Below are 26981 nucleotides of genomic sequence, written 5' to 3'. Positions count from 1 at the left end.
AAATCTCCAGGTCCGGACGATTTGTGTCCCAGGATACTGTGGGAGGCGAGGGTGGAGATTGCAGGGACTCTGACCCTAATTTTTAATTCCTCTCTGGCCACGGGGGAGGTGCCAGAGGACTGGAGAACAGCTAATGTGGTCCCACTATTTAAGAAAGGTTGTAGAGATAAGCCAGGGAACTACAGACCAGTGAGTCTCACGTCAGTGGTAGGGAAACTATTGGATAAAATTCTGAAGGAGAGAATCTATCTCCACTTGGAGAGGCAAAATTTGATTAGGAATAGTCAGCATGACTTTGTCAGACGGAGGTCATGCCGAACAAATTTGATTGAATTTCTTGAGCATGTGACCAGGTGTGTAGATGAGGGTAGTGCAGTTGATGTAGTTTACATGGATTTCAGCAAAGCCTTTGACAAGGTCCCACATGGGAGACTTATCAAGAAAGCAAATGCACATGGGATACAAGGTAACTTGATAAGGTGGATTCAAAATTAGCTTAGCTGTAGGAGACAGAGAGTGATGACAGACGGCTGTTTTAGTGACTGGAAGTCAGTGTCCAGTGGCGTACCACAGGGATCTGTGCTGGGTCCCCTATTGTTTGTCATTTATATAAACGACACAGATGACTATGTGGGGGGTTGGATCAGTAAGTTTGCGGATGACACAAAGATTGGCCGAGTGGTTAACAGTGAGGTGGAGTGTCTTAGGTAACAGAAAGATATAGACGGGATGGTCAAATGGGCAGAAAAGTGGCAGATGGAATTTAATGCTGAAAAGTGTGAGGTGATACACTTTGGAAAGATTAATGTGACACTGAAGTATTCAATGAATGACCTGACACTGGGAAGTTCCGAGGAACAATGGGACCTTGGCGTGTTTGTCCATAGATCTTTGAAGGCAGAAGGGCAGGTTAATAGTGTGGTGAAAAAGGCATATGGGACACTTGCCTTTATCAATCGAGGCATAGATTACAAAAGCAGGGAGGTCATGTTGGAGTTGTACAGAACTTTGGTAAGGCCACAGCTGGAGTACTGTGTGCAATTCTGGTCACCACATTATAGGAAGGATGTGATTGCATTGGAGGGGGTGCAGAGGCGATTCACCAGGATGTTGCCTGGGATGGAACATTTAAGCTATGAAGAGAGGTTGAATAGGCTTGGGTTGTTTTCACTGGAGCAGAGAAGACTGAGGGGTGACCTGATCAAGGTGTACAGGATTATGAGGGGCGTGGACAAGGTGGATAGTGAGCAGCAGTTCCCCTTAGTTGAAGGGTCAGTTATGAGGGGTCACAGGTTTAAGGTGAGGGGCGAGAGGTTTAAGGGGGACTTGAGGAAGAACTTTTTTACCCAGAGGGTGGTGACGGTCTGGAATGTCCTGCCTGGGAGGGTGGTAGCTGCAGGTTGCCTCACATCCTTTAAAAAGTACCTGGATGAGCACTTGGCACGTCATAACGTTCAAGGCTATGGGCCAAGTGCTGGCAAATAGGATTAGGTAGACAGGTCAGGTGTCTTTAATGCATCGGAGCAGACTCGATGGGCCGAAGGGCCTCTTCTGCACTGTATTATTCTGTGATTCTGTGACACAAACCATTGTAATTCAGTACAAGCAGGTGCTTTTAAATTCTGTTTCTTTTTGGCAATTTCCAGTTATCTACATTTAGACGTATCTAACTTTCAGTGGACTTAAAGAAAAAGTGGCTGTTTTGTGGTGACCATAACTAGGGCTGGGTCTGATGTGGCTGCTAGCAGTGTTGCCAGCTCTGGGCGTATTCCTGGAGGTTTCATCACAAAGCATCTGCTTCCAACTGCCCCGCCCCCACACTCCTGTCATTGGTCGCCCGACACGTCCATCCTCACAGTGCCCTGCCTTCCCATGGCTAATCGGAAAGTAAACAAAGTCTTCATTATCTGATTGGATGGTTCTCAGTCAAACAGCCCTTATCCCCACATTTACAATATTTTTATAATTAATAAATGAAAGTGTTCAAAGAAAATGAATTAAAAAACACAATTTTGTTTTCGCATCCCAATGATTTTTCTCCCAGGTTTGCTCGCAGCGGTGCCCTGGACATTAATCTTTAATTCCTGGAGACTCCCAGTCCAATCCTGGAGAGTTGACATCCCGAGTTCAGTAGTTAAGAGTAGATAATAAGCTGAATTAAAAAGAAAGACTTGCATTTATATAGCACTTTTCATGACCACTGGACGTCTCAAAGTGCTTTACAGCCAATGTAGTACTTTATTTTTTGAAATGTAGTCATTGCTATAATGTAGGAATGATCTTGCAAGTGCTTCTGCTATTACTTTGATGGAAGAAACCTTGCCTTCTGTGAAAATCTCCTGGTTATAGTTAACGTAATCTTAAATTTAGAAAACGGAACTGAAACTAGCAAATGGAAGTTAGTTCTCTTTTTTTTGTCTGTTGCAAAATGAGTTTCTCTTCAGGTCCTTCATAGTCTTGGTCTATATTTGCCTGAGAGGGGAGAGAGATAATCTGTTGCTGGGCTGCTGCTGATTCAGAACAGACAACTAGAGGCTTCTGAAGAACAGTTCCAGGTTACTTGCTTTACTCCTCTAGCTCTTACCGTGTGCAGAGGTTCCTGGTCTGCAGCCAGCTCCTGCTACCAATGGTGTGTTTTGGATGCAAACCTTGGTCCTAGCAGTACAGTTCACAGAGTGTTGATGCACCAGTTCACTGGAGAAAAAGTAAAAACCAGGTGAATCTGCTCCGGAAACTCACTGGAACATCATGGGAGAACACAGCCAGAACACAGTGAACTGTGTTACGACCAAGGTGGGAGGAGTGCACTGTTTGTTCTAGTTCCACTTCTCCACGGGTCACATCATATAGTTACATTTTTTTCCCACTTACCGATACGGTCAATCATAGACTTTATTTTTATCCCAAAATAAAACACGCCAACCAGGTTTCTTTAATAAACAATAAAATTATCCTTTTATTATAAAACAAGTCTTAATCAGTAATGAAGTAAAGCATAAACACACAGATTGAAATATGAAAGTTCCGTTTTTACCTCAACCCCTCACCCTCACACGTATACACCGGTTAATCAGAAAATAAAGGGCTCTATTACAAAAAAAACAGACAATAAAATACTTGGATTAAATACTAGATAATTCTTGAAGAAGAAAGAGAAGATATGGAAACATGTCTGTTGTTTTGGTTTGGCGTCCCAACTGCATATAGACATCCGTCACTGGAATCTTCCTAGAACTGTTCTTTTCAGGCGACGTTGAAGATCTGTTGGATAGACTTTCCAAGAAATGCAGCAGGTTTCGGACACAGGCCTTAAAGGAGGAATGCAGCCACAGTTTCAGTCTTCTTCTTACACTTGCATTTCAGCTCCTTGAGAGGTGGAAAACTGACAGGCTTTTTCCAAACTGCTGGAACAGACGGAGTTGGGGTAGTTTGTTCTTTTTGGCAAGTTTTCTCCAGCTGTCTTTTCAAACCATTGTCCATATCCCAACTTACTGTCCAGAGCGAAACCATAAACAATGTCACAAGAGACAAGTTGCCTGACCTCTATAAATCTTGACCTGTCACTTCTCTGTAAACAACCCCTGCTGGGTAATTATTTGAAAACAGATGCCTTCCAGTAACTGTTTATAACCCAGACCTCTCAGTGGCACTTGTAAAAAAAAATCCATGGACTCCTTTTCAGTTTTAAACTACAAATCTTCAAAATTTACCAGAAAAAAGGAAGCACTCGTAACAACTATAACAGTGGCCCCAATCTACACTGCTCTGCCTCATGGTTCTGCAACTGCCAGACAAAAATCATGAATGTGCAGCTAAACGCTGCCATGAGGACGCTGTCAGGGATGCTTAAGTTCATTCCAACTGAGTGGCTCTGGGGTGGGGGTGGGGGTGGTGGGAAATGGCTGGTGTCCCACATTGCCCTGCATGCCATTTGCCTGATGCCATCGTACCCCAAGAGATGCAAGAAGTCATGAGCAACACTTCCCATTTACAAAGACTTGAAAAACCTGCCAAGAAATCCATTAAAATCACGTCGGCCATTCTAGAAACAGCAGCTAACGTTCACACAGCTGGTATCAACCCACTATCCAGATGGATAGAATCATGAGACACGTGCAGCATAAAAAACCAACACCTCATCAATGACTCAACAGCAGTAGTCCCTGGATTTAACTTCCCTCGAAGACAGTGGACAGTGCTCAACCAAATCCACACAGGGCATGAACGATGCAGCCACTAAGTGGAAGATGAAGGACAACCCAAAGTGCGATTGCGGCCATGAGTCTCAGACCATGGAACACACATATTAATTTACCCACTAAGATCTGTTGCAGAAGACACACATTTCTCCAATCGGCTTCTCAGGAGAATATCAATTGAATAGCCAAAACAGATGTCCCATTATAAACTTTTCCCATCATATGAAAGTAATAGTACAGTATAATAAATAAGCTACTAGGACGATTCATACTCTATTCAAAGGGCAAGGAATGTGTTTCCAAATTATGCCCAGTGTGGCCACAGCAAAAGCTAAACAAAAAAAAAACAGTTAAGTATGCTTAACAAAGTACTTGACACTTCTGGCATTCCCAGGGCTTTCAATAGCCCCAGCCAACTCTTTTCAAATGTTATTGTCTCTCTGTTAATTAGAGTCTTATTTAGAATAAACTTTTCAGACCATTCAGGATGTTATTTACTCAATTCAGACACTGAAATGCCTTTCCTCATGACAAAGGCAGTGACTTTACAAAGTTGCAAGCTTCCTGGGGGGGGGGGGGGGGGGGAGTGGGAATCAGTGAAAGGTTCCCCAAAAAAGCATAGCGTCGCTCAGAAAATTTGCCTTTCTTTCGTTGTTAGCCCTTCCTGGGCCAGGTTCGGAAAATCCGCACAGACTTGGTCTTTGATGGGAATTTTAAACAGTTGAGAGCATTGTTTGGGAAATGGAGAGATTTACTGATTGGAATCTATTGGAATTGTGTTTCAGGAAGCCTGATAATTGGGTGCCACTCATTCACTGTACTTAGCTATAGTCGTGTTTCTCGCAATGAATAGTAATGAGTTGAAGCTTCCATTTTAAAGAATACCACTATATATATATGCATTGAGTAACACAAAAGAACACTGACACTGAGCCAACAGAAAATATGTTCAGTAACCTCACTCATAACCTCATGTGGAGGGGATGGTTGTGAGTCCTATAATTACATGCTCCTAATTTTCCTAGATGAGCTCTTCGTAAAATGGTTGATTCTCCTACACTGATGTGGCAATATTCCACTGTCTCCTCTTTGGTGCCTTGCTTCAGGTCATTCATCTCTAGCATCTGTGAGCTTGAACATCAATGCTGACGTATTTTTAGATTTTCAATGCCTTTTGATTGCCATCTGCCCAGGATAACCAAAGAGGAGCCACTGCTACTCTCCAAATAAATGTAGAGAGGTACGAAACATGGGGCACAAGTGAATACAGAATTCTTCCAGAATTTCAAGCAGAAGGCACTTCAAGGATTAAGGAAGGGTAGTGTGGTTTGAAATCTTTGCAGTCATCTACATGATATTGCATTGTTGGTTATACTCCTTATCACATTTGTAGAGCTGCACGATTGTCATCATAGTTCCTGTAATGCAGTGGGCAGGTTATTAATAACTGAAGATCATTGTCAAAAAATGCCATTAGCAGCAGCAAAGGAAAACAAGCGGTTTTAGTAGCTGATGCGATTTTCCTCATATTGATCCAAAAATACAGTGTAAAGAGAGGGCACAACAGTTAATGCATTTAAGGGGAAGCTAGATAAGTACACGAGGAAGAAAGGATTAGAATTGATAGGGTGAGATGAAGAGGGCTAGGAAGAGGCTTGTGTGAAGCAGAAACACCAGCATGGACCAATAGGGCTTGTTTCAGTGCTGTTAATTCTATGTCTCTGAACTATGTACATTTCTATATCAACCAATATCTATTGTTCATTTTATTACAGGGTCCAGCTGGTCAGAAGGGAGAGAGGGGTCCGAGGGTAAGTTCTTGAAGTTTTGCAATGTTTGTGTCATTTGTGTTGCTAAAGGTAACTATTATAATTTGAAGAAATCTTTTTGGTAGAAACAATTCAGGTTCAGGCTATATGGTGCCATTTGGGGTATTTTATCCATGTTGGTTATTGAACAATGACCTTAATGAACAATAATGGACAGTGTTTGAAAATCCTGCAATCCAAATGATCTAAGCTCATAGGAAATAGGCGCAGGAGTAGACCATTCAACCTCTCGAGCCTGCTCCGCCATTCAATAAGGTCATGGCTGATCTGATTGTGGCCTTAACTCCACTTTCCTGCCGGCCCCCCATAACCCTTGGCTCCCTTGTCGATCATAAATCTGTCTAACACAGCCTCGCTCTCTGGGAAACAGAATTCCAAAGATTATATTACCCCTAACACCATGAGCTCTTATCTTGTGTAGTAACCTTTTATGTGGCACCTCATCGAATGCCTTTTGGAAATCTAAATACACTACATCTACTGGTTCCCCTTTATCCACCCTGCTTGATACGTCCTCAAAGAACTCTAATATATTCGTCAAACACGATTTCCCTTTAATAAAACCATGTTGACTCTGCCTGATTGTATTATGATTTTCTAACTGTCCTGCTACTACTTCCTCAATAACGGATTCCAGCAATTTCCCAATGACAGACGTTAGGCTAACTGGTCTGTAGTTTCCCGCTTTCTGTCTCCCTCTTTGCTTGAATAGAGGTGTTACATTTGTCGGTTTTCAGAATCTAGGGAACTTTGGAAGATTACAACCAATGCATCCACTATTTCTGCAGCCGCTTCTTTTAAGACCCTAGAATGCAGGCCATCAGGTCCAGGGGACTTGTTAGCCTTTAGTTCCATTAGTTTTCCTAGAACTTTTTCTCTAGTGATAGTGATTGTTTTAAGTCCCTCCCTCCCTTTTGCCTCTTGATCTTCTGCTATTCTTGGGATGCTTTTTGTGTAACTACTGTGAAGACTGATACAAAGGAGGAGCCATGTAGCCTCCCTGGTGGTCTAGTGGTTAGGATTTGGCGCTTTCATCGCTGTGGCCCGGCTTCGATTCCTGGCCAGGGAAGGCAGTTTCTAGGGGTGGCACAGTGGCACAGTGGTTAGCCTCACAGCTCCAGTGACCCGGGTTCAATTCTGGGTACTGCCTGTGCGGAGTTTGCAAGTTCTCCCTGTGACTGTGTGGGTTTCCGCCGGGTGCTCCGGTTTCCTCCCACAGCCAAAGACTTACAGGTTGGTAGGTATGGGCCATTGTAAATTGCCCCTAGCGTAGGTAGGAGAATTGAGGGAAGGTGGGGATGTGGTAGGGAATTTGGGAATAATGTAGGATTAGTATAAATGGGTGGTTGATGGTCAGCACAGACTTGGTGGACTAAAGGGCCTGTTTCAGTGCTGTATCTCTCTAAAAAGAAATACTTGTCCAAAGTCTCTGCCATTTCTTTGTTTCCCATTGTTAATTCCTCAGTCTCATTCTCTAAGGGACCAATTCTTACTTTAGCTACTCTCTTCCTTTTTTTGTATTTGTCGAAGCTTTTACTGACCTTTAATATTGCTTGTTAATTTATTCTCATACTCTAATTTCTCCCTTTTTTTAGTCATCCTCTGCTGGTTTCTAAAATTTTCCTAAACTTCTGGCCTACTCCTAATCTTTACAGCATTTTACGCCTTTTCTTTCAATTTGATACCATCTTTAACTTTCTTAGTTAGCCCTAGATCGTGCCTCCTTCTCATAAAGTCTTTCGTTCTCAATTAAATGTATTTTTGTCCAGAGTTATGAAATATCTCCTTAAATGTCTGCCACTGCTTTTCTATGTCTTCCCTTTTAACTTATTTTCCCAGTCCACTTTAGTTAACTCTGTCTTCATACCTTTGTAATTGCCTTTATTTAAGTTTAAAACACTAGTCTCAGATCCAAAGAAACTCTGGCCTGAATTTTACCAGCCTCTCGACGCTGCGGGTCACGGCGCGGGGGCTGGTAAAATGCTGTGGGGAGAGGCCTGCCTCGACCCGTGACGTCGAGACGGGCCCGCCACATTTTACCGGCGGCGGCGGGACCTCGATGCGGTCCATCGGCCGCATGGCGGCAGAACCACAATTAGCATATATAATGATTACTTACCGATGCTGATTATGCAGCCTGCCGCCTCTCCACCAACACTGCCGCATTTTTCGTTGAATGGGCGGCCGTCATGTGCCGTCCCATTCACGATCTGAAAAGCCGGCGGGTCCTCACTCTGCATTGTTAAAAGGAGGAGGGAGGTGGGGATACACAGGTGTCTAACTCTGCATTCTGGGAGGGAGGGGGTCTGGGATTACTGGAGGGAAAACTGTGCTGGCATGAAGGGAGATACCATGTACCATCCCTCCATTAACAGTATACACTCTGTGTTTATGAGGGGGCAATGGCACACTAGGCACCCTGTCTGTGGGGAGGGTGCCAGAAAGGGCAGGAGCATTAAGGTTTTATGGATGGTGAGGGCAATCGATTCAGCTGATAGGATCTTGATGTGGTCATGCTGTGCCACTCTGAGTGTTGCCAAGATGGGCAATGCCATGGCACGCCATATAGTTGATCCAGGAAAGCAGCTGATGTACCTGTCAACACCAATCCATGCCCTGTTAGGAACCTTCAAATACATGCAGGGTTCAACTTTATTTATCACATGGAAATAGGTATGGCTCATCCTACATTGTGTGATCCTCTGCACGTGAGGATCCGTATGCGCCAGAGGCAATACCAGCAGGCAGGTGCGATCCATGTAGAGGCCCTCGGTCGTGAGCAGCAGCTCCCAAGTGGAGCCCGTCGTTACGGTTGCTGTGCATCTACAGGCCCCATATGAAATGCCATCGGATGTCAGAGCAGCAGTGTCAGAGGAGATTGCGCATATAGAGAGGGTGGTGACACGTCTTTGTGCCCTGCTTAAGGATGACCTGCAGCCCATGGGCTCCAGTGGACATCCCATGCCTTTGTTCTTCGTAGTGGCAGCGGTTCTCAAGCCTGATGCCTCTGCAGCCTTTCAGGGGCCCACCAGAGACCTTTGTGGGGTCACACAGTCAGCAGTGCACGGCTGCATCAGGGAGGTCACCAATGCCCTGCATCGGAGGGCCAGTGAGGATGTCTGCTTCAGGACAGACTCTCAGAGCCAGGCCCAAAGGGCCATTGGTTCTAGCACCACTGCCAGAGAACCGTAGGTTCTGCCTGGTACTGCCAGGCTACCACCTGCAGACATCACCATTAAAGGAGCCCTCTCAAACTAGGTGAAGCTGGTATGTGAACACCGCGGCTGCTTGCAGCGAATGTATGACCACTTCTCAGGCAGCTGCCATGACACCTGGGTCTTTTGCCAGTCTCAGCTGCCACCACTGTTCACTGAACTGTCTCAGATGGAGAGGTGGCTTCTTGGAGATAGGGCTATCCTTCGCAGACGTGGCTCCCGACACCAGTGAGAGACCCCACCACTGCTGCAGAGGAGAGACACAACGCCAGCCACTGAGCTACACGAGCCACCATTGAGCAGGAGATCGGCATGCTGAAAGAGCGCCTCCAATGTCAGTATGGATAGGGTGATGCCCTGTATTACAGGCCAAAAAGGCCAGCTCCTTTCTTTGCTGTTCTGCACAACTAAACACCCAATAGGGGCCAGGCCTGGCATGATGAGGAGAGACATCAACAGGATTCCTGCTCGGACTATGAGGACCTACAACAGGAAAGGCGCATGGGAGGGCAGATGGCACCCAGGTTCTGCACGCAGGACTAGCAGTGAGCTAGAGATGTAGGGAAGTGGCTTATCAGACAAAGGCTGTCTGCTCCATGGGAACTGACATGAGCTCTGCAAGCCACACATCACCCTCGCTCACCTGCTGTGCACCAGTCCACATCTGCAGCATCCATGTGTAAACCATTAGAGGCAGCAGCTGACTGAGTCAATGTCAATGTCACTGCATCTGTGGAGACGCTCCTCAGTAATGGTGGCATGGCAATGATGTTATTGCATATGTTGGCTCTCCTGAAGGGCCAACGGTGCAAAGGGATGTGACATTGGCGCTACATGCTGGCACACATCATTCACACAGAGAAAAGGACACACATGTTGGTGAGGAACATTTAGTGAAAGATGTATTTACATTGCTGTGACACCCGTGCATTCCCATTTGTGTCAGTGTGTTCTCTGGAAACCTCTGTAATACCTTTTATGGTGTATTTAAGTCTCACGTCCTGGAATGTGCAAAATTAAGATTATTCACCCAGGTGCGGCACGCCTACAAGAAGGAATGTTATGCTTGAGTGGGAGAAGAGGATCACAACTTCACAGGACACTGGGACACAGCAGGGTAAGTATGTGGCAATAAAGTGGAAAGTGCTGGGGTAACTCAGCAGGTCAGGCAGCATCTGTGGAGAGAGAAGCAGAGTTAACTTTCAGGTCTGTGAACTTGGACAAGTTAACTCTGCTTCTCTCTCCACAGATGCTGCCTGACCTGTTGGGTTTCTGCAGCACTTTCTGCTTTGCTGCCAGATTGACAGCAGCCCCAGTCTTCAGCAGTCAGGTAAGTATTTCTGACAGCTGTCAGGAAGCAGGTGCTGGGGCGTTTTAAATAGGGCCCCAGCACCTACTGCACAGCTGTCAAAATGTCTCGCACTGCGCCGAATGTCCCGCCTCTGCCCACGTAATATGGGGAGGGTGGCTTGGCGCGAGGATTCTAATAAGTCCCCATGACAATATTTTAGTCTTTTTTGAGCATCTGGCGCTTTTTCTTCAAATGTGCATTTAAGCATGTGACTGAAATGAGGTGGCCATGAATAAAGCCACAAGAGATGCATTGCTGGATTAAGTGAACGAATCTGAACGGTTTCTACTCATGGGGATACATAGGGAAACGTTGTTCAATTGCAGTGATACAAGAATCAAAGTTATGGTATCCATAGTAGACTAATATGAAAGGCACAATTCAGCATAGCGGTGCCTCATCAGACCCTTTTCCTACCCTGAGTGGCGTGAAACAGAGCTGTGACCTCGCACCTACACTGTTTGGGATCTTCTTCTCCCTGCTGCTCTCACACGCGTTCAAGTCTTCTGAAGAAGTAATTTTCCTCCACACAAGATCAGGGGGCAGGTTGTTCAACCTTGCCCGCCTAACAGCGAAGACCAAAGTACAGAAAGTCCTCATCAGGGAACTCCTCTTTGCTGACGATGCTGCTTTAACATCTCACACTGAAGAGTGTCTGCAGAGTCTCATTGACAGGTTTGCAGCTGCCTGCAACGAATTTGGCCTAACCATCAGCCTCAAGAAAACGAACATCATGGGGCAGGACGTCAGAAATGCTCCATCCATCAATATTGGCGACCACGCTCTGGAAGTGGTTCAAGAGTTCACCTACCTAGGCTCAACTATCACCAGTAACCTGTCTCTCGATGCAGAAATCAACAAGCGCATGGGAAAGGCTTCCACTGCTATGTCCAGACTGGCCAAGAGAGTGTGGGAAAATGGCGCACTGACACGGAACACAAAAGTCCGAGTGTATCAAGCCTGTGTCCTCAGTACCTTGCTCTATGGCAGCGAGGCCTGGACAACGTATGTCAGCCAAGAGCGACGTCTCAATTCATTCCATCTTCGCAACCTCTGGAGAATCCTTGGCATCAGGTGGCAGGACCGTATCTCCAACACAGTAGTCCTCGAGGCGGCCAACATCCCCAGCTTATACACACTACTGAGTCAGCGGCGCTTGAGATGGCTTGGCCATGTGAGCCGCATGGAAGCTGGCAGGATCCTCAAGGACACATTGTACAGCGAGCTCGCCACTGATATCAGACCTACCGGCCGCCCATGTCTCCGCTTTAAACACGTCTGCAAACGCGACATAAAGTCCTGTGACATTGATCACAAGTCGTGGGAGTCAGTTGCCAGCGATCGCCAGAACTGGCGGGCAACCATAAAGGCGGGGCTAAAGTGTGGTGAGTCGAAGAGACTTAGCAGTTGGCAGGAAAAAAGACAAGCGCAAGGAGAGAGCCAACTGTGTAACAGCCTCGACAACCAATTTTATCTGCAGCACCTGTGGAAGAGTCTGTCACTAGTATTGGCCTTTATAGCCACTCCAGGCGCTGCTCCACAAACCACTGACCGACTCCAGGCGCTACCCATTGTCTCTCAAGACAAGGAGGCCAAAGAAGAAGAAGATTAGACTAACTATAATTTGCATTTATATAGTGCCTTTAATGAAATGAAATGTTTCAAGGCACTGCAGGAGCGTCATGAAACAAAAGTTAACACTGATACAGCACAGCACGCCCTCAGTACTGCAATGGGAATGTCAGCCTAGAATTTTGTGCTCAAGCCCTGAGTATGACTTGAACTTGGATCCTCATGATTCAGAGGAAAGAGTGCTACCAACTGAAGGAAGAGAGAGAGAGACATGAGGGACAGAATTCTGGAGCTTAGGGCCTCAGCAGCTGAAGCCGCAGCCATCGATGGTGGACCAAAGGAAGTGGGAGATACGTAAGAGGCCACAATTGGGAGAGTGCAGGGATCTCAGAGGGTTACAGAGCTGGAGGAGGTTATAGGGATAAGAAGTCTTAAACAATGTTCCCTCTAAGTAGCACAGCAGCCGAAAGTTTCTGCATAGGTCATGCACATGTTGGCCCCTTTAAGTTACCATGCATGAGCGGCCTCGCAAAAAAATTTAAAGGGCCCACGCGCTTAAACAAATCGTCCGCACACTACCAGAAAAAAACTAGACGGTAGATTGGTCTCGAACTGTTGATGACAAGAGAAATGATTTCTACAAGAAATGCTGTTAAAGCATTTATTGGAAAGCCATGCTTTTTAAAAATTCATCCTTGAGATGTGGGCGTCGCTGGCTAGGCCAGCATTTATCGCCCATCCCTAATTGCCCTTGAGAAGGTGGTGGTGAGCTGCAGTCAGATTCATGCTGTTTACATGCCTTTTGTGTGGCTCCTGAAAGAAGGTTTATAAAGAAGGTCGACTGTACTTGGCATTAACTGATTCCTCTAGCTTTGGGAATTGGAAAAGATACATTTTTATGGAAGTGATAAAGTTGCACTGTGTTGAGGGACTTAACAACATTGCATTTTTCCATTCCTCTGCAGCTTCATTACATTATATTGCACCCAATAGTTTTGCATTCTAACTAGAAAGGGCACTGCAGATATTGTACACGTGAAGGCAATTAAACAGGGTCAGATCAGACTGGAGGTCTGTACATGGAGAGGAGGGAAATGCCTCTCGAGCAAAAAGTTTATTAAAACTTAGTGTTTTAATAGATTGTAACAAGGTTCCCCAAAGCTCCAAATTGAACTTGCAGGGATAGAGTTTTTTCTTTGGGTGCAATCAGCAATTTCAACACAAATTGCGCCTATTTTAAAAACTCATTTGCCTTTCGCCAAATGCAAAATTCACTATGAACCTGCTCAATTGGGCAGCATTTTAGAACATGACTTTTTTTTTTAGAAGTTTTGCTTTCAAAAATATTCCATGATATATTTAAGAGTGGTAAAACTTGGTAAAGTTTGATCATTGCAGCTGAAAATGGGTTTATCACAAAAAATAAACCTTTTTAATCATCGTGTCAATCCACCACCAGCAACTCGATTTTAAATTGCTGAAAACGACTTCTAAAAAAAAACTATTTTCTAGTTAGGTTAGGGTACAGTAGGCAATTCCTTAGTAAATTTTTTAGAAAGTCATTCAAAATCTTTCAAAACCTGTTAGTGTCCTTGCAACCAACTTGCAACTAGCTTAATCATAAGAGCTTCTTCGAAGACATGCAAATGAACACAAATAGCAGAAACTGCCAATGGTGATTAATTTACCCTGGGGTGGGGGCGAGGTTAGGTTTGTAGGCATAGAGTCATAGAGTTATACAGCACAGAAACAGGCCCTTCGGCCCATCATGTCTGTGCCGGCCATCAAGCACCTATCTATTCTAATCCCATTTTCCAGCACTTGGCCCGTAGCCTTGTATGCTATGGCGTTTCAAATCCTCATCTAAATACTTAAATGTTTTGAGGGTTCCTGCCTCTACCACCTCTTCAGGCTGTGCGTTCCAGATTCCAACCACCCTCTGGGTGAAAACATTTTCCTCAAATCCCCTCTAAACCTTCTGCCCCTTACCTTAAATCTATGCCCCTTAGTTATAACTCCGCTCACGGAAAAAGTTTCTTCCTATCTATCCTATCAATGCCCCTCATAATTTTGTATACCTCATTCAGGTACCTCCTCTAAAGAAAACAACCCTAGCCTAGCCAGTCTCTCTTCATAGCTGAAATGCTTCAGCCCAGGCAACATCCTGGTGAATCTCCTCTGCACCCTCTCCAGTGCAATCACATCCTTCCTATAGTGTGGTGCCCAGAACTGTACACAGTACTCCAGCTGTGGCCTAACTAGCATTTTCTACAGCTCCATCATAACCTCCCTGCCTCTATTCTATGCCTCGGCTAATAACGACAAGTATCCCATATGCCTTCCTAACAACCTTATCTACCTGTGTTGCTACCTTCAGTGATCTTTGGACAGGCACACCAAGGTACCTCTGACCCTCTGTGCTTCCTAGGGTCCTACCATCCATTGTATATTCCCTTGCCTTGTTAGACCTCCCAAAATGCATCACCTCACACTTCTCAGGATTAAATTCCATTTGCCACTGCTCTGCCCATCTTACCAGCCCACCTACAACGTTCTATAATCTAAGGCTTCCCTCTTCATTATTTATGACACCAATTTTCATGTCATCTGTGAACATTACCGATCATACCTCCTATAATTCACATCTAAATCACCACTACTTCTTAACCAATCTCCCATGCAGGAGATTATCAAAAACCTTACTGAAGTCCATGTAGACTATATCAACCGCCTTACCCTCATCTACACATCGAGTCACCTGCTCAAAAAATTGAATCAAGTTTGTTAGACACGATCTTTCCCTGACAAAGCCATGCTGACTATCCCTGATTAATCCCTGCCTCTCCTAGTGAAGATTAATCCTGTCCCTCAGAATTTTTTCCACTGATGTTAGACTCACTGGCCTGTAATTACCTGGTTCATCCCTGCTACCCTAGGCAGGGCTTGCTTCGAGCATGATTTGTTTAAAACGAATGCAAAAAAATTGCGGAAACCCGTGTTGTGCTGAGTGCAACTCACGTTTAAAATTCTGCTATCATTTGCGCTGGGTACGCCAATATCGGGGGAATTGCACCAAATAAAGCTATGCAACCGAGTGGAAACTGCAGGGTGCAATCTTTTGTTTTAATTTTAACCCCTGCATTGTGCTTAACACTACTGCTAAGTGTGTTTTGTATAATTTAAAGCACATTTTATTGTTGATGTTGCTCCCTTTCCGCAGGGTGATACCCAGTCCCAAAGTGCCGTTCGTATGATTGCCCGACAGGTGTGCGAGCAACTAATCCAGAGTGAGTAATTGCTGCGAGACTTTCTGTTTTGCCTGGAAATTCCAGTGCTTGTATTGGAAAAGGTACTATTTGTGGTTCTAGCACTTTGCGTATTTCTTCCATAGCAATCCAAAGGGCGATTAAGTGAAGTAGACAAGGCAATGGTGCATCAGGCAACTGTACCAGAGCAGCAGGATGCATGTTTAAATCACAACAACAACTTGCGTTGATGTAGCACCTTTAATGTAGTCATGTGACTTCCTTAGACCGTGAGTTATAGGATTGGCTGAGCTGGCTAGGGGAGGTGTTGAATTTGGGGATCACCAACTCCTCCAGGATTGTGCTGGCATGACCGGGGATTGAAGATTAATCTCGCGAACACTGCTGAACACAAAACTTGGGAGAAAAATCAGAGGAGCGTTTAAAAAAAAACGTGCTTTTTAAAATTATCTTTGAACACGTCCGTTTATTAATTATAAAATTATTGGAGTTGGTGAAAAATGGCTGTTTGATTGAGAGTCAAGCCTCATCCAGTTGAGTAACAGAGAGTCGGTTTGCTTTCCGATTGGCCGGGGGAAGGTGGGGAACTGTGTAGAGCGGCCAATGATGGGAGCCAGGGGTGGAGCTGCGCGAGATCATGGGATGAGATCTCCAAGAATACCATCCAACCAGAGTTGGCAACAATAGTTCTGGTTTGCTGCCATGTGGAAACCTGAGACTCTGTCCCGTGAGGAGGACAGAATCAGTGGCAAAATGGAGTTTGTGGATGGGGTGGGGGCGGGGAGTCGCCAGCTTCAGTCTTCCCAACGTTTAACTGGAGGAGTTGACTAGATGTCGGACAAGCAGCCTGACAGATGCAGAGGCAGTACAGGGGTCGAGAGGTGGCGAAGAGGTAGAGTTGGGTGTCGTCAGCATCCATGTGGAAACTGAGTCCATGATGATTTCGCCGAGGGGCAGCATGTAGATGAGGAAGAGGAGGGCACCAGGGATAAATCGTTGGCGGGGACTCCAGAGGTTACAGTGTGGGGGCAGGAAGAGAAGAGTAGGTGGTGGTGCTCTGGCTATGACCGGACAGGTAGGAGAGGAACCAAATGAGGGCAGTCCCACTGAGCTAGACAATGGAGGCAAGGCTTTGGAGCAGGAGGTGTGGTCAACAGTGTCTGAGGCTGTGGAGGGGTTGGAGAGCATCAGAAGGGATAGTGTACAGTGGTCACTTTATAAATAAGTGTGAGGTGGTACGTTTTGGTAAGAGGAATAAGGAAACCACATATTGCTTAAATAATAAGTCTTATGGGGTAGAGGCACAGATACATAAATCAATAAAAGTTAACAAGACCAGAAAAAAACAAAGCACTGGGGTTAATTTCTAGTGGGGTAGAACTGGAAAGCAGAGTGATTATGTTAAACTTACATAGATGTATTTAAAGGGAAGCTAGATAAGCACATGAGGGAGAAAGGAATAGACGGTTATACTGATAGGGTGAGATGAAGTCGGGTGGGAGGAGGCTCATGTGGAGCATAAACGCCAGCACGGACCAGTTGGGCCGAATGGTCTGTTTCTGTGCTGTAAATTCTATGTAGCAGTTGTCTCTGAACTACATATATTTCTATATCAACCATATATGTGGTTCCAGTCACAGAAAATTCGGGGTTATAAAATATCGATTTTAATACTACTTTTCCACCAATGACTCAGACTGTAGAAGCTATCTCGTGGGCTTTGAAACATTCATAAAATTATGTGTGTTGCATTTGAAGCGAATGTAACCTCTGTGTGCCTGTCTGTGGCATGAATTCTGATTTCCTTAGGCCACTTGTCAAGATACAACTCCATTCTCAACCACATTCCCAGCAACTCCGTTCAAGTGCGGGCGGCTCCAGGGCCTCCAGGAGATCCTGGCCGTGACGGATCTGCAGGTCCACCAGGAGAGCAAGGACATGAAGGCCGACCAGGATTCCCCGGCAGCCCAGGAAATCCCGGCAGACCAGGAGAAAGAGGTAATAATATAAAGGTCACATCATAGAATCATACAGCTTAGAAGGAGGCCATTTGGCTATATCTGTGCTGGTTCTTTGAAAGATCTATCCTAATAGTCCCACTCCCCTACTCTTTCCCCATAGCCCTGCAGATTTTTTTTTTTTAATTTCCAAAATATACTTTATTCATAAAAATCTGTAAAAAATACATTACCAGTTTCAAACAGCACTAAGTCAAAAAATACAAACAGTACAAAGGTGATCAGTTTCCTTCAATACAATCATGAGTTGCCTCACAACCCTTCCATTTCATTTGTCATGTCATTAACATTTTTACATTTTACAGCAAATGAAATTTTTTTTCCCAATACAGTTCGAGGGGTTTCCCATGGATCCAGCCCCTCAGTTCAGCTTGGTGGGGGGACCTTACACTGTGGTCTTTCCCCATTGAGCCTTTGCTGCGGCTGCCCCAAGTTTTAGTGCGTCCCTCAGCACGTAGTCCTGGACCTTGGAATGTGCCAGTCTGCAACATTCGGTCGTGGACAACTCTTTGTGCTGGAAGACCAGCAAATTCCAGGCAGACCAAAGGGCGTCTTTCACCGAATTGATAGTCCTCACAGCCCTGCAAACCTTTCCTCATCAAGTATTTATCCAATTCCCTTTTTGAAAGTTACTTTTGAATCTGCTTCGACCAACCTTTCAGGCAGCACATTCCAGATCACAGCAACTTGCACAAAAAATGTTTTTATTCATTCATGGGACGTGAGCATCACTGGCAAGGCCAACTTTTATTGCCCATCCCTAATTGCCCTTGAGGAGGTGGTGGTGAGCTGCCTTCTTGAGCCACTGCAATTCTTGTGGTGTAGGTACTGTTAGGAAGGGAGTTAAAGGATTTTGAACCAGCGACAGTGGAGGAACAGCAAGTCAGGATGGTGTGTGACTTGGAGGGGAATTTGCATGTGGTGGTGTTCCCATGCATCTGCGGCCCTTATCCTTCTAGGTGGTAGAGTTCGCGGGTTTAGAAGGTGCTGTCGAAAGAGGCTTGGCAAGTTGCTGCAGTGCAGATTCTCACAGTGCAATTCTCCTCATCTCCCCTCTGGTTCTTTCGCCAGTTAACCTAAATCTGTGTCCTCTGGTTACCAACCCTCCTGCCAGTGGAAAAATTTTTTTCACTTACTCTATCAAAACCCCTCATGATTTTAAACACTTCAATCAAATCTGCTCTTAACCTTCTCCATGCTGAGGAGAATGTTCTCCATTGTTTATGGAAAAATAGAACGGGATGTTACAAGCTGGAGATTAGTTTAAATTATAAATAATGAAGACATTCGTATAAACAAGATATAAGTCGGGGGGAAAAATCACCTGACATGATTTCCCCAACACATCGACCCAAATAATAATTTCACCAATCTTGAGGCAACTTCATAATGTTAAAGGCACAATGCATATTGATGTGGCTGTTAGAATAGACTGCAGAACCTTGGACAATTGTGGCAAAAAAAACTGAAGTGCCCAGATGGGGATAGCTTGAATAAATATATAATGTATCAGGAGGTCAAAATCTATAAGGTTGACTTACATAGGAACAGGAGCAGGCCATTCAGCCCCTCGAGCCTGTTCCACCATTCAATTGGATCATGGCTCATTTGTGCCCTGACTCCACCCACTCGCCTTGGCTCCATGTCCTTTAAAACCCTTGGATAACAGAAATCTATTGATCCCTCAGGTTTACAATTGAGCTGAGGCCTACTGCTTTTTATGTGAGGGAGCTCTACACTACTATCACCCGAGGCTGGATTGTACCAGTCTCCCGACATTGGGGGTTGTGGCGGAGTGGGCCCTGGAAAATACCTCCGGGAGACGTCCGCCACAGGCCTCGATGCCTGGAATGCCCCGCCATATTTTACCAGCGGCAGTGAGGCCTTGTGGCAGCTCCTCACCGCCCGGCGACGGGGCCGTAATTAAAATATTTAAATCTATTTAAATCACTGAATTAATCCTTACCTCGTCGTGACGGCCATCTCACTGTGATATTCCAGCCGGTTGCTGGAACTCCCGCGCCTTTGGATCTCTGTTCGGAAATCCGAGGCGGAACATTGGTTGGGGGGGGGGGGTGGGTGGAGGTGGGGAGCAGGTAAATTTTCAGGTCAGGAGGTGGGGAGGAGCGGGGAAAACTACTACTATCGGTGGATGGTGGGAAGGGGTTGAAGGTGAAAGGTAATAAACTTTGTTTGGGGTGGGGGGAAGGTCGGGATCGCAAGGTAAGTTTTTTGGGGGGGAGAGGGCAATAAATGTTTGGTCACGGGTGGGGGGGGGGGTGGCGGTGGTGGGAGAGGAGCTTCGATCTTTTATTACATTTTTTATTTTAACTCTAACATGCATTTCACTCTAAAAATTGAAATTACTTGTAAGGGCGTTTAAAAATGGCCCTGGCGCATTGGCGCCGGACGCCATTGGCGGGGACGGAGCACCCGCCGCCTCCACAGCAGCGGGTTAGGGTGGGGGTTGTGCGGTCCGCCCCGTCCATTTAAAAGATCCACCATGCTAAATATTACCGCTCCTCCGCAGCACACATCTCGTGCGTGCGGCGCCCCTTTTTTGAAGCTCGCCTACGAGGTCAGTGTTTGAAGAATTGTTTCTTAACATCTCTCCTGAATGGCCTGGCTCTGATTTGAAGGATCTGTCCCCTTGTCCCAGACTCCCCACTAGCAGAAAATAGTTTCTGCCTATCTACCCTGTCAATTCCTTCCAAAATTCTAAAAACAGCAATCAAATCACCCCTTAACCTTCGATGGCCCAGGGAGTACAAACCCAGTGATAGCAAGTGTTGCTCATAATTTAACCCTTGGAGCCCTTAGCCATGCTCTAGTTGAATGGCGGAGCTAGCTCGAGGGGCCGAATGGCCTACTCCTGCTCCTGTTTCCTATGTTGATATATTCCTGTGTGACATTCAGGTGAGCATTGAAGAGAATGTAATCAATGAATCAATGCTCACAAAAAGTTGTCACTTTGTTAAAGCAATTGTGGGTTTGGTATTACTCTGGAAATGTGAGCAGCATCCTGTGCTACATGTATAACGGCCTGAGGTTACTAAACTTGTTGAATTTTTGTAGGTTTACCGGGTGACAAAGGAGATCGAGGAGCTCCAGGTATTGGCAAACAGGGACCGAGAGGACCATCAGGAGCGCCAGGTAAAGCGCTGGTTTCATGCTGCACTATTAAACTGTGGGTTTTATGCTTTGCAAGTATATTACACGTTTTGTGAGAAATTCTCGACCCAGGCCTCTGAGCCAGAAGGTTGCGGTTTCAAGCCCCACTCCAGGACTTGAGCACAAATTCCAGGCGGATGCGCCAGTGAAGTACTGAGGGATTGCTGCACTGTTGGAGGTACCACCTTACGGATGAAGCATTAAACCGAGGCGCTGTCTGTCCTCTCAGGTGGACATAAAAGATCCCATGGCACTATTTGAGAGAAAAGCAGGGGTATTCTTCCTAAGGCCAATATTTATCCCTTAACCAACATCGCTAAAGGACAGATAATCTGGTCGTTATTACATTGTTGTTTGTGGGAGCTTACTGTGCACAAATTGGCTGCTGTGTTTCCTACAACACAATGGTGACTACACTTCAAAAGTACTTCATTGGTTGTAAAGCGCTTTGGGACATCCTGAGGTTGTGAAAGGTGCTATAGAAATGTAAGCATTTCCTTCTTTTTAACGTCGGAGAACTAGCATAGACTACCTGTCCTATCACTCTAGTACAAGGAGTGGCTCCAGCCATCGCAGAGTGGCTGTTGTAATGAGGCAGAACCTTCAGCAGAGTCCCAACATCACATCACACAAGCAGAGTGGCATGTAGGATGAATATTTATTGGGGGTTCTCCAACTTCACTGCATTAAATTTGGGGGTGGGGGGGGGGGGGGAGGGGGTGGGTGGGAAGAGCTGCAGAAACCCTGGAGAAATGGGATCAGTGATGCTCACCTAATTTCCTCTGGTTCTTCTGAAATTCCCCATCTTGGACACCCTCTCCACATCTGCTCCAGCATTTTATTTTAAAGGCACAGGTGTATTTGAAAGCGAAAGCTCCAAATTGGGCAAAACTTGAGATGATCTGGTCCAACCCAAATCGCTTTTGGGCTTAAGCCAAAACCCTTGTGAATTGGGGACGAGTGGGTCGGGGGCAAGGAGAAAGGAAAAGAAAGACATGCATTTCTATAGCGCCGTTCATGACCTCAGGATGTTCTAAAGTGCCTTTACAGCCAATAAAGTACTTTTTGAAGTGTCGTCACTGTTGAAATGTTGGAAATGCAGCAGCCAATTTGCACACAGCAAGATCCCACAAACAGCAGCATGATAATGACTGGATAATCTGTTTTAGTGATGTTGTTGCGGGATAAATATTGGCCAGGACACCAGGGAGAACTCTCCTGATGTTCTTTGAAATAGTGTCTTGGGGTCTTTTACATCCACCCGAGTGGACAGACGGGACCGCGGCTTCACGCCTCAATTGACATACGCCACCTCCTACAGTGCAGCATCCTCTCAGTAATGCAGTGGAGCGTCCGGTTCTGGAGTGGGACCTGAACCCACAACCTTGTCAGTCCAGAACTGTGGATTGAGGTTCCACATTATACTTTCAATCTGACAAAATCCCAAAGGTGTGCGTTGAAATGCAGGTGGGTAAACCAGTTGCAAGAACTTAATCCTTGGAAAAATTAGGGTACGGTTACAGCAAATACAAACGCAAAATACTGCAGATGCTGGAAATCTGAAATAAAAACAGAAACTGCTGCGAATACTCAGCAGGTCTGGCAGCATCTGTGGAGAGAGAGGCAGCGTTTATGTTTCAGTTCGATGACCTTTCATCAGATGATATTCTGAGTTCTGATGAAAGGTCACAAACCTGAAACATTGGCTGGAATTTTCCTGGCCCTTTGGTAACAAGCTGGGAGGTGAGAAGGCCGGCAAAATGGCGCAGGAAGGCCCGGGGGGGGTGTGCCGAATGCCATCCTGCCACCATGACATTTTGCCAGCAGCAGGAAAGTTGGCAGATCGGCTGCCTGCTGGGAGGGTAATTGAGCCACTTAAGTGACCAATTAAAAGTACTTCTCACATCTGTAGGCATTTTGCCTGCATCAGAATGGCCTGTCACCACATGGGGAGACTGCCCAGTGAAACCCTTACAGCCTCCCAGCAGGTTCTGGGGACGGGGGGAGTGGGGTGGGGTGTGGTCCCGGCAGGGTCCTCATTTATGGGCTCTCCGTGGCCCATGGAGGGGCCCCCTGGTGGCAATGGCTGCCCTTGCGTCAACAGTGCCACCAGTGCTCAGTTACCCCACCTAACTCCTATTGCTGGGGCCTGCCTGCCTGGCTCCGGTGACCCCCAACCTCACTTACCTATCTTCGAAGGTGCCTGGCCATTGAGGTGCCCTATCCCTGCAGCTGCAGCTTCAGCAAGGGCCACTGCTAGCAGTGATTGGGCCGGCAGCTGTTGGGAGTGGGCCGCTGTCCTTAATTAGATGGTCGCCCCGGCCTCTTAATGGTCCGCCGTCCGCAATGTGCCGTCCCTGGGCCCGCTGCCAGCTGTGGCTTTTGGGTCCGGCAGTGGGACCTTTGCCACCTCCATAAAATTCTGCCTGTTAACTCTGTTTCTCTCTCCACAGATACTGCGAAACTGCTATGTATTTCCAGCATTTTCTGTTTTTATTTCAAAGAATCAATACAATGTGGGGAGGGATTGGGAGGAGGGTAACAAGAGAAAGGGAGGTGGGGGGGTGGGGGGAATAACTGATATTGAGACTGTTCACGAACATTCTTCAAATCTTTATTCAGTCTGTCACATCCAGTCATTCATTCATTTATCTATTACAGGCCCTTCAGGGGAAGGCCGAATGGGTAGCCAAGGAGCACCAGGCCTCCCTGGACGACAAGGCAGTACAGGACGTACAGGAGCCAGCGGCCCAAGAGGACCAGCTGGCCCAACTGGATACTGTGATCCCTCTTCCTGCGCTGGCTACAATATTGGAGGTAGGATATTTTACTGAATGAATATGACCTCCTTATTGCTAATCTCCTTACTGTGTCGCTGTTTGTTTGTGAAATTCAGAAAACGTTGAGGCTGTATTCTTGTGCGTGTACACTTTTTTTTTGTTGATGTCAGTTTGTTTTTGGTCTTAGCTTCAGATACAATCTGTTGCCTTCTTACTTAAGGAGTCACAGGTTTGTTTGAAGTATTGCAATACAGCTGCAGCAGTTTGTGCTTGTGTGTCTACTACTGTTACGGAAGGGACGTAGTTAAAACAATGAAAGGATGCTGCACTTGTAAGAATTGCGTGTAACACTCCGCAGCTTTGCAATATTCTGAGACTTTCGCTGCCTTCAGCCTGCATTGGCACTAAGCCCAGAAACAAAATTGGGGTTTTTATTAAAAACTTACCAGCAGGCACAAAGAACAAAGAGCCTTTATGCCTTGATTACAGTAACATTATATGCAACTTTCTACCAGAAGGAATAGTTGAAGCAAATAGTGTACATTTCAGGGGAAAGCTGAGGGAGAAAGGAATAGAAGGATATGCTGATAAGGTGAGATGAAGTGGGAGGGAGGAGGCTCGTGTGGAGCATAAACACTGGCATGGACCTGTTGCGCCGAATGGCCTGTTTTTGTGCTGTACACTCGATGTAATTCTGTGTAACAACATGATTGTAATATATAAAATCGAGGAAAAACTATAGGAGTTTCACACAAGATTGAGGTAATGATAATACGAACTGGGACGATAAGAAATAGTACAATGTGCATTAGCATCTCTGAGACTGCTCTTTAAAAAATTATTAATTTTAAAGGTCACAATCTTGGCTTCTGCTTGTAATTCTGTTTTTTTACTGACTGTTGTGTGTGTTTGTGTTTGTCTTCGTCTTCCCTTCCACCTCAACCCCATCTGCTCTGGCAATAATTTGAAGGTCCAAATGTTTACAATGATTATCAGCTATGAACGAGGTATGAGCTTATTTCTCTAGCATTCTCTGCCACCTAGGACAGGTGCAGAGTTCTGACCAGCTGTTTTGTCCCATCTTGCCTCATCCAGGCTAAACACAAGGAAGCATTAACCACCATCAAACAACCACTGCCAGCTTCTTCCCTTCTACTTAATCTAAGCAGCCAAAGCTCCTACAGATGCAACTATTTTTGTAACAAGGGCTGAATTGATTCCCCTAACCATGTTTAATGATTTTGTATGAACTAATCGATCTAACAATGACCTACCTGTTTAATGAAACCAAATTCCTTTCAAACATTGTCCATTTTATTTTATTCATCTGTTCTAATGATGAAAAAAATCTTAAAATGCAGCTTTGTTTATTTAAGAGGCGCCACACTTTCTATCATTAATTGCTCTCTAATCAACCTTCCTGAGAGAGATTATCCTGTGCATCTCAAGACTAGGTCACATTGCATAATGTTTACAAATTGTTTAGAGGCAGAAAGAGATAGTTTGTTTTTTGGAGGTAAAAAAATTGCACTTCCTCCCCGAATACATCCTGTGGGAAATTCTGTAATCCAACCAAAAGTGCAGTGACTGCACCAATTTGTATCATTCCAGCGAATGTAAACCGATCAATTTGTATTGAACCTTTTAACAATGAAGACCCATTTATATATGTAAAAAAGAAAAAATTAAGGGAGGAAAAAAAAGAATTGACCCACGTCTTGTCATTGTGTTCCTGCGATCCTGGTGCTGGATTCTCTCTGTGCTGTCTGTGTGTGCTCAACTCCGGTGGTCTTGTCAGTCTGTGCTGATGTTTATTATCGGTGCGTGTTTTAAATTTACCCCTTAAAATGTACATCAAGTACCAAACAGCTTTTTGAATTTGCAAATAATGTTCTAATATCCTAATCATATTTAATCTTCTGCCTCTCCTCCTGTGCTAACTGTGGATACTGTTGGTGGTGGTGGGTTAAGCTGGATACAGTGATCCAACCGATCAAGACATTCCTGTAGTACAATTGCCTCCAAACTCCTACCAAACCCATGACCCTTACGATGAGCAAGATCCGTACATGTATCATGGGTCCTACCCCTACCCAAACCCATACTCCCAGCCCTTCTATCCCGAGCCTCGTCCTGTCCAACCGGACGATCATTACGATGAGGAGGAGACAGAAGAATTGGAAGCTGTTGAAGTTCGGTCGCCTGGAATCAGACGGTTCGCGAGGAACATATCAAAACGGAGCACTGCATCTTCAAACACAAGGGAGGAGAACCAGTAAAAGAGACTCGTAAATATAGCATAAAAGCTTGTGTACTTTACGTTCATTACCTCTATCAAAAGGCCAATCGAAATTGTGGATTCAGTTCAGTAGATTGAAAATTGGGACCTCTGCAGAGATGGGTTTTTAATAATGGAACAATTACCCTGATAGAGAAGTCAGGCATGAGTATTGGGTATAAAATTTATGATGTAGCCAAATTGAAGTGTTTATGCCATTAAATGATTGAATTTTTTTTTAAATTGCCACATGATGTCAAAATGTTTCAGTAGTAAGTGTTTGACTGATCATTTCAAATGACTAATCTTATTGAAGATTAGTAGGGTACTACTATACCAGTTCTCTGTGTTATACCAAGCATAAAACTTTGTTTTCCTTTCTGTATCCGTTCTGTTTGTATTAAATTAATACAAATTGGAATGATGCAGTCATTTGTGTTCCACAAAAGCAAACAAATTGGTCAAGAAAATGTCACCAAGTAGCTGAAAGGTAAACTGATTCAAAACTACTGGAATGCGGTTCTGTCTATAGGCCAATTGTGGTACAGTTACCAAAACAAAGCTTCCACAGCAATGCAGGAGTCGTACATTTATGAATGGGAATCTTCACTTGTTACCAAGTGAAGCCATTTATTGAAGACTTGCAAGTTTTTCATGTTGTACCTATTCCACCCGATTAGCTCTTCATGGAATCTAGCAGGTAATTTATTTGGATGAGATGATCGTTGTTCAAATGAATGTCAATAAAAGCAAAGAAGTACCAATTTTAAAGAGTCTCTGCCCTTGTTTCTGCTTTTGAGTTGTACAGAGTACTGAAATACCCTTTCAACTTTTCTGCAATTAACTGACGATATAAATCTGAAATACTTAACACAATGAAGTAGATTGGATCTAGCAGGCTCTATGCCCTTGAGTTGTCAACTCTGACTGGATGTATCCCTAGAGTTTACATCACATGGCCTCCCATCTCCAACTGCCCCACCCAATCAAACAACTATTTTCCCCCCTCCAATACTTTCATAACTTTAATAAACAAGAATGTTCAAAGAAAATTTTTTAAAACCACATTTTTAATGACCAGATGATTTGTCTTCTGGGTTACAGCCGTGTCCAGGAGATTACTCTTTAATTCCTGGAAAATCCAGGACAATCCTGGAACCTTGGTAACCCTGATGCTATAACATTCGGAATTCTCAACCAAAATAAGTTCTCCATTTCATGTCACCTCTTCGTGTCTTCAAACCCTTTCTATAAAACAGTTCACTACTTTGGCCTCCTGTCCTAAATTCTTTCTCTGCCCTG

General features: G+C 45.1%; 1 protein-coding gene and 1 non-coding gene across 7 annotated transcripts in view; both read left to right on the top strand.

Moving 5' to 3' along the window:
• The window catches only part of col14a1a (collagen, type XIV, alpha 1a), a 369066-nt gene extending 342359 nt beyond the window's left edge, over positions 1-26707 (top strand). For 4 of the 6 annotated variants that reach the window (XM_068032559.1, XM_068032558.1, XM_068032557.1 and 1 more), the window contains 6 exons: positions 5975-6010; positions 15387-15453; positions 17242-17430; positions 20526-20603; positions 23283-23438; positions 25373-26707. In XM_068032559.1, coding sequence (XP_067888660.1) covers positions 5975-6010; positions 15387-15453; positions 17242-17430; positions 20526-20603; positions 23283-23438; positions 25373-25680 — 834 coding nt within the window. In that variant the 3' untranslated portion in view covers positions 25681-26707. Of the gene's footprint in view, positions 1-5974; positions 6011-15386; positions 15454-17241; positions 17431-20525; positions 20604-23282; positions 23439-24371 lie in introns of all 6 variants that reach the window. The other 2 variants (XM_068032562.1, XM_068032561.1) reach the window with 2 other exon arrangements.
• On the top strand, positions 7026-7097 carry trnae-uuc (transfer RNA glutamic acid (anticodon UUC)). Its single transcript has one exon. It is a non-coding gene; the product is annotated as a tRNA-Glu (tRNA).
• Positions 26708-26981: the final 274 nt, after the last annotated feature.

This window comes from Heterodontus francisci, chromosome 5 (genome assembly GCF_036365525.1).
Source record: "Heterodontus francisci isolate sHetFra1 chromosome 5, sHetFra1.hap1, whole genome shotgun sequence".
Taxonomy (NCBI): Eukaryota; Metazoa; Chordata; class Chondrichthyes; order Heterodontiformes; family Heterodontidae; genus Heterodontus; species Heterodontus francisci.
Note: the sequence above shows the minus strand (reverse complement) of the source record. Positions and strands in the feature narration are given on the sequence as shown.